The 13,722-nt window shown below is 42.5% G+C and overlaps 2 protein-coding genes and 1 long non-coding RNA gene across 5 annotated transcripts in view; 2 read left to right on the top strand and 1 right to left on the bottom strand.

The window, feature by feature from the left end:
- akt3a (v-akt murine thymoma viral oncogene homolog 3a) overlaps positions 1 to 4,592 on the top strand; it is a 54,590-nt gene extending 49,998 nt beyond the window's left edge. Inside the window, exon 14 of the mRNA XM_040001403.1 lies at positions 23 to 4,592. Coding sequence (XP_039857337.1) covers positions 23 to 108 — 86 coding nt within the window. The 3' untranslated portion in view covers positions 109 to 4,592. The remainder of the gene's footprint in view (positions 1 to 22) is intronic.
- Positions 2,702 to 13,722, bottom strand: part of sdccag8 (SHH signaling and ciliogenesis regulator sdccag8) — a 55,181-nt gene continuing 44,160 nt past the window's right edge. For 2 of the 3 annotated variants that reach the window (XM_040001398.1, XM_040001400.1), the window contains exon 17: positions 2,702 to 5,677. In XM_040001398.1, coding sequence (XP_039857332.1) covers positions 5,500 to 5,677 — 178 coding nt within the window. In that variant the 3' untranslated portion in view covers positions 2,702 to 5,499. The remainder of the gene's footprint in view (positions 5,678 to 13,722) is intronic. The other variant, XM_040001399.1, reaches the window with a different exon arrangement.
- On the top strand, positions 8,062 to 13,002 carry LOC120714859. Its single transcript, XR_005691518.1, has 2 exons — positions 8,062 to 9,401; positions 10,843 to 13,002. It is a non-coding gene; the product is annotated as an uncharacterized LOC120714859 (long non-coding RNA).

The raw sequence follows: 13,722 nt of genomic DNA on the forward strand, positions 1-13,722 counted from the left end.
ACTTTTCATATTTTTTTCTTAGTCGATGAGGATGGGATGGACTGTCTGGACAACGAGAGACGACCACACTTCCCGCAGTTCTCGTACTCTGCCAGCGGTCGGGAATGAACTGTCCATCACAGTGACATCATCACAGCTGGTCTCTGAGGCCATCACTGTGGGCGCAAAGAGACCCACAGCTTTGGACCAACCCAGAACAACCATGACTTGAAGGATTTTTGCCCTTTTCCTCTTCCTCGTTATCTGTTTTTCACCTCTCCAGTGTGCTTCTTTTCTCTCTCTCTCTTTTTTAATTCTCCCCAATCCCTCCTTAGAAAAAACCTTCAGGCGAAATTACGGTCTAATCCTGCACTGCAACCCCAGGTGATCCGAACTGTGATGTGATCAGTTGTTATGTAATGACCCTTTAATGATGGGAGCACCTCCGGTGGCCTGCTGTGCTTTGACGTGTGTCGGGCCTGCCAAACTCTAAAAATGAACATCTCTGATGCACTTAGACAACAGCTGATGCATTTCTAAGGAGACGTTTTTGTGGCTTCTTTATCCGTGGGACGGAAACGCTCAAATCATTCAAAACCCAAACTGCCATTACCAGTTGTATCTCAGGCTTTTGCAGACAGGTCAGATTTGAAATCCTCAGTTACATAATTCTGGGATTTATTGAGGCTGCCTGGCATCGAGGAAGCAGTTGTCACCAGTGAGCAGAATCCTACACACCTCATGTTGTCGAGCAGGATTTGACTCAGGTTTTGCTCAGTGCAAGTCATTATCATCGTTGCTGCTATTTCAACTACTACAACAACTATTACAGGTACCGCTGTTCCTACTGCTCTTATACTATTACTGCTACTACTAAAACCCGGTGCTACAATACTGGCTAAATGCTGCTGATCATTATACAAGCGCCAGCAAAACATGAACCACACTTATGCTTATACAGCTGCAGAACAGCTGCTGCTCCTGATGCACAGCTCTTACACATCAGCTCTGTAGATCAAACGCGTGTCGTGTGTGTCTGTGTGCGTGTTTAAGGTCCAGTTATGGGTTTGTGTTTTAAGATCGCATCTCAAAGCACAGCAGTTCAGAAGGATGTGACTCTCAAACCATGAGCTTTACTACATAACCTACAGTGCAGTGCAAGATGGTCGATGCATATATTACTGCAGAGGTGAAAACAGCTGGTTTGAATGTTCCCCCCAATTTTTTTTTTCTTTTTTAGTTTTCAGTCCCGCTGAGTTTAAATCTCTGAAAGGGAAAACAAAAGCAAAACGGTACTTTTGTTTCGACGATGGAAAGCTTTACTGTGACGCATCGTTATAGCGGCTGTTGGATCCACGTGGCTGTACCTCTGTGTCTATGTGCAGGAAAGGGAACCTGAAGAAAGGAGCAGATTCAGCACAGAGCAAAAAAAAAAAAAAGTCTGAGATGGCAGGGTGAGTGCAGCGATGAGAAAAAAAATCAGGAAAGATGTGAAATATTTATAATGTGATAAGGAGCCGTGAGGTAACAGGTATAAAAAGTATATATGTTTCGTGAGGAGGTACACGTCTACTGTTATGGGTTTACAAGAATCACAGCAATGGTTATAATATATATATGTTTTATTTATTGTTCTACTCATCAGTTTTATATTTAACTTTTTCTATTGTTATTACATTATTCTAGAAAGAAATATATTGTTATTTCTTAGGGCTGAGAGGGAAAAAAAAGCACCTCAAGAAACAAAAATGGCTGAAGAATGTAGGAGGGAAAGCAGATAGCCTTCCTGCTCCATTTGTTTTTTTGTTTTAATGTTTTCGTGTTGTTTTGTGACCAAAATGTGACAGCCCAGAGGTGACAGGACATATTAAAGACAGACGACGAAAGTTTGGGAGAAACATCTAGGAATCTGCATAATTATCTCAATGAGATGTCAGATATGAAGACTAGTAGATGTTGCTCATATTTATTCTTATTACAGGTGTGTGTCGGTGATGGTTAAGGCACAGTCGGGTGAGAAAGACAAAGTGGAAGTTGAGCAGAAGGATAACAAGTGCAGCACAAAAGGCTGAATGCAAGGCTTTAGCTGTAAGTGTTTTGAGGAGAGGTGAGTTAGCACTCGGTTAAGAAATGTATGTTTGAAGGCGAGTCGTCGTGTTCCTGTCGGTTCTTTGGATGTTTAGAAGATCAAGTTTATTTAAAGATCAGGTCCTTACCACTAAACCATCCCCGCACTCTTCTGTCTATAACGTGCGCCGTCATTTCTCCCTTGTGGACTTTTCTTTGTTTCCAGTCGTCACGTTGTCGTACGTCTTCCAGTCTGACCAACAAGATTTGAAAGTCCCCTCAAAGTCACTGTCTTCAAATGGCCGGTAAGCCTTACGGTTTAGCTCAGAACAAGTCAAAGACGTTGACACCCAGCATTTCTGAGACAAAAATATATATATCGCCAGATGTGAGGTAATATATTTTTAAAATTTTAAAATAGCGACATGTTCATCTTGTGGGGGAGATGTCACCTTCAGTGTCAGGATGACGGATTAAAAGAGTACCAGGGGATGTGCTCTTATTAGCCGTGGAAAACTGTATTCCACTTTATTTATTTGAATGTTTTTATCTTTATTGATGGATAACTTGAATTTATTTTCTATTTAATTTATTTAATGTTGTTTTGGCGTTTAGCAGTAAGGGGATGTAGCTGTGTTTCAACACTTTGTGCTAGAAATAAATGTCTCCTTTTTTTTTTTTTTTTTCCATTTTCAGATATACAACAAATTACCTGTTTTTCCGCTGCTCTGAAGTCCATATGCTTTACTGTTGCACATCCATTAAACCGCTACTAGGCGCTTTATGGCAGAAAGTATAAAAGGATGGCGCTGGCCTGCAAGCTGTAGTCCTCCTCTGTCCGCTTCACCAGTCCTGAGTCAAAGTGGCACTCAGAACTCTTATGAAAAATACTGCTCTGTGATCGATTGAGCCTGTCTGGCACGGCTGAAGCGAAATGAGTACAAATCCCACCCAGCTGGCACCCTCGACAGGCTCAAGCAAACGCTCCCCAAGTATTTGGAAGGATTTCAGCTTTGATTTGACCCAGGTCTGCGAGCGACTGAGGAGTTCTAGCTGCATGTGCACGCTTAACGCCAAAAATCATTAGAAACCAGAGTTCATAAAATATCGCTTTGTAGCTTCGGCCATAGCACTTTCAACACCCATCACTTTTTATATGACTCAGAGGAGTCTGGTTCAGCTTTGCTTTAAAGGAAGACTTTTAGCTTGTTTTTTATGTTTGTAAGGAAATGAGGATTTTTCAAAACACATCTCCCCCTCCATCTACAACCACTAGCTTTGATGTTGCTCTGATGTTGAGAGTTGGCGAGACTGGATGAAGTGTGTCGCATGCTGAGACGAGTTAGAGCGGCCTGTGAACTGGGCTCAGTTGGAATTTTTAGTAAATTGGTCAGTGTTTGTTTAAAAAAACAAATCCACTGATCAGCCGTGGCACTGATGTCCCAGATTCCTGCTCTGATTCGCAAAGTTTTTTTCAACAGTAAGCCGCCAACTCTCCCACACTCCATCCTCGATGGATACAGGTCCATGTAGTGACAGCAATGATATCAGAGTCTGACTGTGGGGTCAGAGATCCTAAAAAAAGAAGGAAGGGTTTCCTCTGACTTTTAATAGGGGGGGGAAGGTAACGCTTTGTAACACACTTACTCAGTGTGGAACAGCAAATCAGTCGTGGACACGTGGCTCAGTTCTTAAACTGAATGCAGAAATTCATCGTTCCTCACAGCTTTACTGGTGGCCTCAGCAGTTTGAGATTTGATGCTGCGCTGATGGTGTTCCCTCTTAAAGCTGCTGCTGTTTGTACACCTATCACACAACACATAAGACCCCACTCGTGTTTCAGACATATGTAAAATTCTTTCAAGAACTGACCTCTTCCATTGTTAATGAACCCATCAGCTCTAAATGGCAAACCGCTCTCCGCCAGGTGATCAGTAAACGGCTCGAGTGTTTGGAAGGTGAAAGTGTTCGACCTCGTGTCTGCGGCAGATTCCCCCTCCCCTCTCCTCTCTCTGGTACTAGAGCGCTATCATCACATTTAACATAAACAAGCATGAGATGCATTTATTTATAAACGGCAAACAAAAAAAAACAAAACAGCAAACATGTACAAATATTACACAGTATAACTGGGTTTTGATGCCATGTCCATCCACTGTAGCTTTACAGTTGCATGAGACATTTGCGGACAGCTTCCAGCTGTTCGGCAGAGTGGGCCGCGTTTTCCCGAGTCGCTGCGCGGCCGAGGTCGTCGCCGCTCTTGTCGAAGGCACAGAGATGGCGTAGACTCTGACACGGCATCGGGGAAACTCTGGAGAGCTTCACAGAAAAGCGGATCAAACTGCCTTTTTCTGTGCTCCGTGCAGATGCAGAGCTGCTGGCCAGTGAGCCCGCCACGATGTGAAAACAACAAATTACCATCAACATGAAGCTGGTTTTTTTACTCTGTACATCCTTAGTATTTTTACACATAAAATGTATATGATAGGGATGCACATTATTTTCCTTCTTACAGACAGCTTCAATAAAGCACTATGTCAATCTGCTGCCATCGTGTCGACTTTTTGTTCGCTTTGTGGAGTTTCAGCTCAGTCTAAACGGAGCAAAAAAACAATGTTCACTAAAAACTCACAAAATGAGTGTTGGGGGTGCGCTTTGCACACATCATAACAATCTTTAATACAAATCAAGTCTATGTCCAGTATGGCAGAGGTTTACAGAGGCACTTTATGCTCAAAGTTTCCCAGCAAATAAAATCCTGTAATGGAAGTAAAGTTTGGATTAGGATCTTTACAGTTTTTAATCCAGGACACTTCCTATTGGACATTGAGTTGTGCATCATGTTAGCATTTCTATATAAAGAAGTTGTACTTCAGAAAGCTCATTAGTGGACTGAGCTTTTATTTATTAAAATGGATTCTAAAGTGGGAGGGAAAAAAAAAAAAAAACATACTTTGAATACTCACTTGACCTATCAATCATAATTACACTCTGTCATGAGACAAAAAAATGCCACAAAAAACCCAGTTACATGAACACAATCCACATTAATAACGAATAGAGGACATAAATATCCTCTAAGTAAACAACAGTTTGTTTTCCTGTTGACAAACGAACAGAACATCGTGATCCACGGAGCGATGAAGGGAAACCGGCGAGACAGACTCATGTGGACAGAGTCTCAGTTCGTCTCATGTTCGGCAGCTTGAAAGACAAACACACAACACATAGTGAGAAGTGTACGTGAACACACACAGAGGCGCGCACAAACACACCCTGTGATAATGAATCACAGCAGAATACAGACAACATGTTTTTCAGCAAATCCAGAACCAGACAGAATCATTAGTCACGAAGGGACAAATGTCTTCTTACTGGTTTTTATTCTTGGTAAACTGACAACTCTTAGCGTGCTCCCAGAGAGAAAAGACACGACTACAAATTCATTTAGTATCAGAACAGTGAGTCACACACACAATCACACACTCCTCTGTGTGTTCGTACCTCGATGCGTAGGCTCTGCATCTCCTCGCTCAGTGTGTTTCTCTCCTGCATCAGCTGGTTCTGTTTGGCCAGCAGCTCACACACCTGCTGGGCGCTGCTCTGACAGTGACGGTCCAACTGCTGCAGCCTGCAACACACACGCACACACACACACAATATTGACTGAAAGAGTGTGAGAAGAACGTACCCTCCTGGCTAATATAAAACCAAATGTTGTAAATATTGAAAGAGAGCTGGATCCACAAAGAGCTTTTAATATCACCGGACTTTGTTTTGATCAAGCAATCAACAGTGTTTACAGGGATACGAGTGCGGTCTAAGTTTTTCACTGTGAGTGCACATAGGGATGATGCAGTAGCTGAAATGTATCAAAGGACTGGATGCTGGCTAGATGTTTATATAATGACGGCTATTAAAAATTCCTCTTCCAGACAGTTTTTGAAAACTATAAAGTACGTTTAAAAAAAAAAAAAATGCTGACTTGAGGCATCGAGTCGATAAGCTTGGTGCATTAAGAGCTAATTTATATACAGAAGAAGTTTAATCCAGTAGGCCGCATTATCAACCTATTGATAATTAATGAGGAAGAGTCAACAAAAAACAAACAAAAAACCCACTCATCTTATGTGAAACTGGATGAAATCTTATCAAAACACTTATTCGAGGATACATTAGTGACACACTCGACCAAATATTTTTTATAAAATGAGTGACTAGTAACCAAAGGTACCAGTTCATGACTCAGCTGGTGTTTCTTATCAACAGAATCAGAGTGAAATAATTAATGAAGTTGCCGTGATGCCCACAGGCCTCAAACTTTCGTTTTTATCCAACAGCAAACATCGTAACCTGACAGACAGCTCCCTAAAAGTGCAACCACACGTCAAGTCGACGCAGCCCGCAACTATTCTGATTGGTCTGTTCAGTACTGCTGATTCCTCCTGTGAATTTAGTACGCAGAAGTCTACATCAGGCCTTACAGGCGTGTCACATTTTCCACCTCGTGGATATGCTGCACTGCAGATGTCTGCAACTGTAAACACTCCTTTGCAGAGACATTACAAGTCAACAGCTCTGCCTGCGGTCTTCAGAGCGATATAGCAGGAATGAGTGCTCGTTATTAACAGAGTATAATCCCTGCATGAGACACCGAGGGACACCGTGTGCTCACAGGGCAGCAGCTTGTCACTCATACAATCCTTCATCATTTTTGCTGACTTTAATGACTTTATAAGAAAATAAGCTTCACATGGTGTTCAGTAAGACTTCAAACTAGTGATGGAGCTCATATACTCCTCAGGTCAAAGATCAAATGAGCCAACGGTAACTTTCCTTTACACTTCTAAACAAAGTGCGTTAGTAAAAGAAGTCGCCCCCTGTGGGACACTGAGAGAAGAAGAAAAATGCTGTGACTTCATTTTTAGATTTTCAGACCTATAAGACACATGCATCGTTCCTACTGCTTGCTTTTTCAGGACTTCCAACATAGAGAGTGTTGTAGTATATCACTATATCACTATATCAAGATCATTACTATGGGCAACATACTGTCATACAGTTGTTTTTTTAAATTTAATGCTTTTTCACTCATAAATGATAATAATGAGAAAATTAACCCATAACTATAGATTGAGTTAGTGCAATAAAGTAAGATTTGATAACATGGGACAAAGTGATCAAAATACATGTTGACCATTCATTTGTTTTAGTCACTGTTTTCATCACTGCAGCGTACCATTAGCATCTCTGGATATTACATCTATCTAACGAGATCATTCAAAAGTAATTAATCTTTAAAAATTACTCGGATTTTCTTGGTTATATCATCAGTCTGTCATCCTGTAGCTGTCAAAAACAGTCAGTCTGGTGAGAAAGTTGTGTGTGTGTGTGTGTGTGCGCCGTTCTGAAGTTTTGATCTTTACTACGACATCCCAATTAGTGTGTCCCTCCCTCTGACACAGCCGCTCCTGCAGACAATGAACTCTTTCACTGCACACTAGGATTAAACTCAGAGTGTGTGTGCGTGTGTGTTCCAGCTGGAGTTCAAGGATGTGTGAGAAATTGTGTGTGTCGAATGTGTGTTTGGGGGTGGTGGATGAATGTGTGTTGAGATATTTCCCACCAGCAGCCCATTATTTCACTCATTCATCCATCCATGCTCCCCTCAAATGCAGTGGTGAACTCATTCATTTACACACACACACACACACACACAGATAATGAGAGCGATGTCACAGCACTGGAATGCACATTTACATATTTAACCAGCCATCTATAAAATTATACATATTTCTGTCTTCTATATGAGGAACTTTAGGATAATTTAGAGACTCTTGCACACATAAAACAATGCTTCAAAGTATTAAGTACAATTACTCGAGTACCACAACTTCAGATTACTCATGCTTTACTTATGTATTTTCATTTTTTTTTTAAATTTACTTCTGCTAGATTTCAAAAGGAAATGTATCATTTAGTCTGTCTATTAAATAAAAATAGCCACTAGTTAATCCTCTATAATATGATGAAATATTAAAGATTAAACCAGTTCTCAATGAATAAAACACTTTTGTGGGAGGATTTATTTATTGCTTTCGTTTCTCTCCTGTGTAGGAACCCGACCTTTAGATTACAAACCACAGACTAGCACCACCTCAAGGAGCATTAGAAGTTATATACTGCTCACATATTGATATGCAGCTAATAAAAAAGGAAAAAAAAATGCCCTACATAAGAATAATCATAAATCCAGTATCTCAAATTCTTAGAATATTATTAAAGACCAGTATAAAAGAGATTTTAAATACAAAAATGTCCAAATTCCAAAAACTGTACACTTGTTTGGAGCTTCTTTACCACAGTTTACTGTTTCAGTGTTTGTGGCATGGAGACGATCAGCTTAAAGCACTGCTGAGTGTTCCAGATTGCTCTGACAGTGTCCTCCATCCTTATTTTTGGATGAGGTGTTTCTCATCTTCCTCTTGAAAACACCACATAGATTCCTTAAGACTTAAGAGTTCAGCCTGTATTATCAGTGTATGTTTGTATTGTGGTATTAAAACTTTATTTACTACTTAGAGGGAGACAGGAGGAAAGATAAAATGGTTAATAAAGTTAAGAAAGTATCTGCTACACTTTTTGAATTTAGAAAACCAACATCGGTCTCTGCAGAGCTTCTCAGAGCTCATAAGCACCCTGTGAGGAATTTTAATTACTCTGATATGAATTATAAGCTAAAATTGTCGCCGTTTCAACAAGTTCATTAGAAAGCAATGATGTGGGGGGATACAGACAAGGAAGAGCGAAGAAGAGGAGGATGAAGAGGGTAGTGGCTTGGGGCAGAGAGAGACAGAGAGGGGGTAGCTGGGAGGGAGACAGATGCCCCTGCCCTGCTGGTCATGTTGGCAGTGGTAGCGCTGGCTGTGTGAGACAGACGGGGGAGGCGAACATCCCAACACTTCACACTGCTCTCCCCACCCACATGGTCCTCACTCCGCTCTGCAGGGTTTAATCCTTTTTTTTTTGCCTGTCCTTCTTCATCATCCCTACCTTCCCTCTTTGAGCCTCCTCCTTCTCCTCCATCCTGTCTCAGGGCCCGCTGAGTGGTTTATCCCAGACCTGGAGGCTCTGTCCAGTCCTGGAGGCTGAGGGCGATGACTCCCCTCCCTGCCTGGTGTTCCTCCAGCCGGCTGCCAAGCTGTCCTGACCAACCACCCCCTCACTCCCTCCTCCCACTCTGCTCTACCTCCTACGCCTTCACACAGCACCACAGCAGGACATCGCCACGTCACCCAACAACACAACAAACACACACACAGAAGCAGCCCCGCTGCGGTGAGCGAAGACACAAGGTACAAACACAACCAGTGCGGGGATGTCGGCCGCACGCACGCACGCACGCACGCACGCACGCACACACACACGCACACACACAGCGGAGCACCTAAAGGTCAGAAACAGAGCCTGTTGTTCTGAAGCTGTAAATGTTTGATGAGGGAAGTGTTGGGAATGTGTCGACTGAAGGCCTTTAGCTCCACACCACTAAACTAATCTGAGTCACGCTGGGAAAATGCCAGTCTTTATCCATTCATGCCCTCTGATATCGATACATGTAGATGCACCACTCCGAAAATCAAAGAGAATTTACGGGAGATTTTGTGGCGATGACTTGGCCCGCTTTGAAATCCACTCTATGATCCAACAGGGGTTTTACACTTTGTCTGCTAGTGGAGAAAAATGTGACACTGGAGTGAAAATGTTTTCATTCATTGATTAAAGCTGGAAGGATATTTCTATGAAATGATCCACAACTTGTTCACAGAGGACATCCTACAACGGTAAACAAAACAAAACCTGACATATCTTAAAAATCCCATTTTATACCAACTTTAACTTAAACTTTATTACCCAAAATAAAATATTTCTAGTCCTACAGAGAGTTCTGTTGTTTGCATTCAGAAGTTTAACTTAATCAAATTTCTTTTTTCCACGCACAAACCACTACTCTTTAAAATCTGTATCTGAAAACTATCCCTCTTCAAAATGTGGATATTCTTTCAAATGTGAGTCTGAATCATTTAAATCCTCTCTTTAAATAAACATTGTGAAATGACAACATACTAAATGTTTAAACTGAGAAAATGTCTTTCTTTTTTAAAGAATGTGTGCTCTCTTTGAGTTTGATCCCTGTGACGTGTTGGAAAAAGACTGGAAACGTTATTTAATTGGGAAAAAAAGTGGGAAAAACACCTGTTGGAATATCTTTAAAGTAATTAGGTTAATTGAAAACAGGTTTAGTAGCAAGGCTGGCCTACAAAACACATGCACTTGGAGACTATCTTATAAAAAGAATGTAAAAAGTCCGCATGGAGAGGGGAGTCACCATGTTTAAGGTGTAAGGTTTATCTAAAACGATAAAAAAAAAAAAAAATTGGGGGTGTACTACTAAAAGAGTGAGAGATTCTGGAGCAGAATGGGACGAAGTAGGGAGGAGGCCAAAAATCAGGCCTCCAGATAGCGCTGCATTTGACAGCCGTGCAGTGGAAATCCCTGCATCGACTCAGGGACGCTTCTAAAAACTAGTCTAAATTAGCATACACTCACCAGCCACTTTAATAGTCCTACCTGTTGACGCAAGTATCTCATCAGCCAATCACATGGCAGCAACTAATTGCATTTAGGCATGTAGATGTGGTCAAGACAACTGCTGAAGTTTAACCCGAGCATCAGAATGGCGAATAAAGTTGATTTAGGTGACTTTGACCGTGGCGTGGTTGTTGGTCTGTATTTCAGAAACAGCTAATCTGCTGGGATTTTCCTCACAAAACCATCTCGACGAGAGGGATCATCCAACATATCAGCACAGAGATCAAAAACCAGCATCGGTGATTGAATGTGAGGCATTAGAGCAGATGGCACACTCAATTAGCACATTTTTGAAGTCGCCATTAATACAGACAAAGTTCTGGAATATCGACATCTTGTTCAGGAAAACTTTCTTATTTTAGCAAAATAACCACACGTATTACAGCAGAGCGGCTTTGCAGTAAAAGAGTCCAGGTGAAAAGAAAATGACCTCCCTGTAGTCCTGAACTGACCCCGGCTGAACTTTTAACTACAGGAACTAATCGTCTCAACTCCCACACACATGCAGTGTTTCTGAAAGAAGAGGTGATGCAACACAGCGGTCAACATATATATGTTTTTATTGCGTTGCTACCCTTGAATTCAAAATGAGCTTTTACGTGTTGCATTTTCGTTACTTTCAGTTTAAAACAGGCTTTTAAATAGTTACGTTACATTTTACACTTCCACAAAAGTAACTTTGTAGCTGTTTTTTGTCAACACACTGATCACCCATTCCTAAAGCATAACTGGGTCACTCTGGAGTTAATATATCCAAAACACAATTATTCTGAACAAAATGGCAACAGCTGTACAAAATGTAAAATGCCAGCAGGCTTCTACACAACCCCCTGACGTGACGGTAAGTGAGCTAAGCAGGCAGCCAGTAAATCAGTCGGCCAGGTCGTGGCTCGAGATGTTTAAACCGGCTATAGGTTGTAAGCTGAAGGTTTATGTAATGCAGTAAGTGAAGGATTTGACCCCAGCACAGACATAAACAACCACAGACGCAGTTTGTCTGCCCTCAGAGACGCCAACCTCTGACCTTACACAACACACTTTCTCTAATCCACTTCACCTCACCTTGAAACCCCGCCTCCTAGGGGGGATGTGTGTATATGCGTGTGTGTGTGTGATTAAGGTAGCGCTCCTTCCAGCAGCTAAAGCAGCAAATCCAATAACTGGTCTCTATCGACTGGCACACTCATTAATTAGGGCTTAAAACGGCTTAATGCTCAGGCACTGCCCTACACTGAACACCCCCCCAAACACACACACACACACACACACACACACTGCTGGCTTGCTGGCTCAGTTCTGCACACTGCTTGGAATGGGTTTGGTTAGAAGGAAGCTTGGATTCACTGACCGACTGATGGGAGGACAGATAAACGGATGTTTGGGTGAAGGGGATCTGCAGCCGGTGAAAAACGAGGGCTGACAGTTTGTGGTGTCAGGTGAGGTGTCGGACTGAGCGGTGGTGGGGGCGAAGAGAAACCGAGGCTCCAAGCTCCAGCCGTCACCATCCCCTGCTGCCTGCTGATGGCCGGGCTGGCAGCTCAGTGACCGGGGTTAGAGAAGGAGAAGCTTCCCCGCTGACCTGGTAAAAGGACACCACCTGCTGGATCCAGCGCTTCACTGACACACACACACAACGCACACATCTACACTGAAATAATTCCCCTAAAATACCTGAAAACAGCTTCCAGAGCAGTCCTGGTACTAAGTGTGTATTCTGCTCTCCAGCAGACATGACAGAAGCAAGTTTTGCTGGGAGGCAGTTTGCAGTAATTTCCCCTGACAGCCCAATAATCAAACTCTGCTCACAATCTGCACCTCGAACCACAGCACTCTCTATTGACTGCTGCTAGTAAGGAGATTAATTACAACACACAAACACAGACACAGCTACCTCTCTCTGGTATACATCAGTCGTAGCCCACAGCTAGTGTCTAAACTCTGTTCTGTGTGTACGTGTTTGTCTGTGTTTGCATATTTATTTACAGGTGGGAGCATATGTCCTAAAGGCATGGTCCAAAGGGAAAGTGCTAACGTCACGTTAGAAAAACAGAGACACTGTAATAGATACAGAAGATCTGGAAGCGGCGTTCAGGTCTGTCACTCAGCAGCCCCTTATGAATGTGTGTGTGTTCCTATCACTAAACAAATCAGCCAGTGGAGCGTGCCACTTTAAGAAAATATTTATCGCACAGTGCATAGATTATCAAAATTACTCGAAAACAAACCACAGAGTAAACTGACGCTATCCTGCATAAACTGGGTTGTGAGATCAGGTATTTTACTTTTTTTTTTTTTTTTTAATAAGAGTAAAAAAAAGGAAAATCTGTCAGCGATGGCGAACGTGGGCTGTAATTAAAGAGTACATTTCAAAAATCTGCAAACCAGAGAGATAAAAAACACATGCTCAAACATCACAAAAAACTAAAGAATTGGACTCAATGTTGCAAAAAATTAAATCTAAAGACAATGAAAGATCTCTGAACCTACGTGTGTGTGTGTGTGTGTGTGAGTGTCTGTGTGCAGCAGGCAGGGAGCCTAGGGGGGTGAAGAACGCAGGCAGACGGCCTTGGTTTGCCTGGTTACAACAACACTGCCAGGGGCATGAAGGCTGCAGCTGCCACACACACACAAACACACACGCACAACACAAAACCATATTTCGCCCAACCCCAGGCTTGCCCACCATCACCACCCTCACACCCCAGCGCTCCAGCTAAATCTTGGCTGGCACAAAACCGCACTCGAGAATATGTGCGTGTGCCTGAAGGCCATGCCCCTCGTCCTCTTCCACCAACCTGTCATGCCAGTTGTTGCTCTCGCTAACATGTGCATTTGACATGGGAACGCCATCGCTGACGCTGCGGGGTTTTGATCGGGATGAGCCCGACATGCATTCCCTCACTGTCTTTTGATTTTCTTTGCTTTTTGTTTACAGCCACCTGGCAATTTCCAGAGACTTTATTCTGTAAAGGCACAGCGCATTTCACATGTGAGCGTCACGCTTGAAAGACACGCTAAGTCAGTCTT

Source organism: Simochromis diagramma, unplaced genomic scaffold (assembly GCF_900408965.1).
Source record: "Simochromis diagramma unplaced genomic scaffold, fSimDia1.1 OVJJ01000421.1, whole genome shotgun sequence".
NCBI lineage: Eukaryota > Metazoa > Chordata > Actinopteri > Cichliformes > Cichlidae > Simochromis > Simochromis diagramma.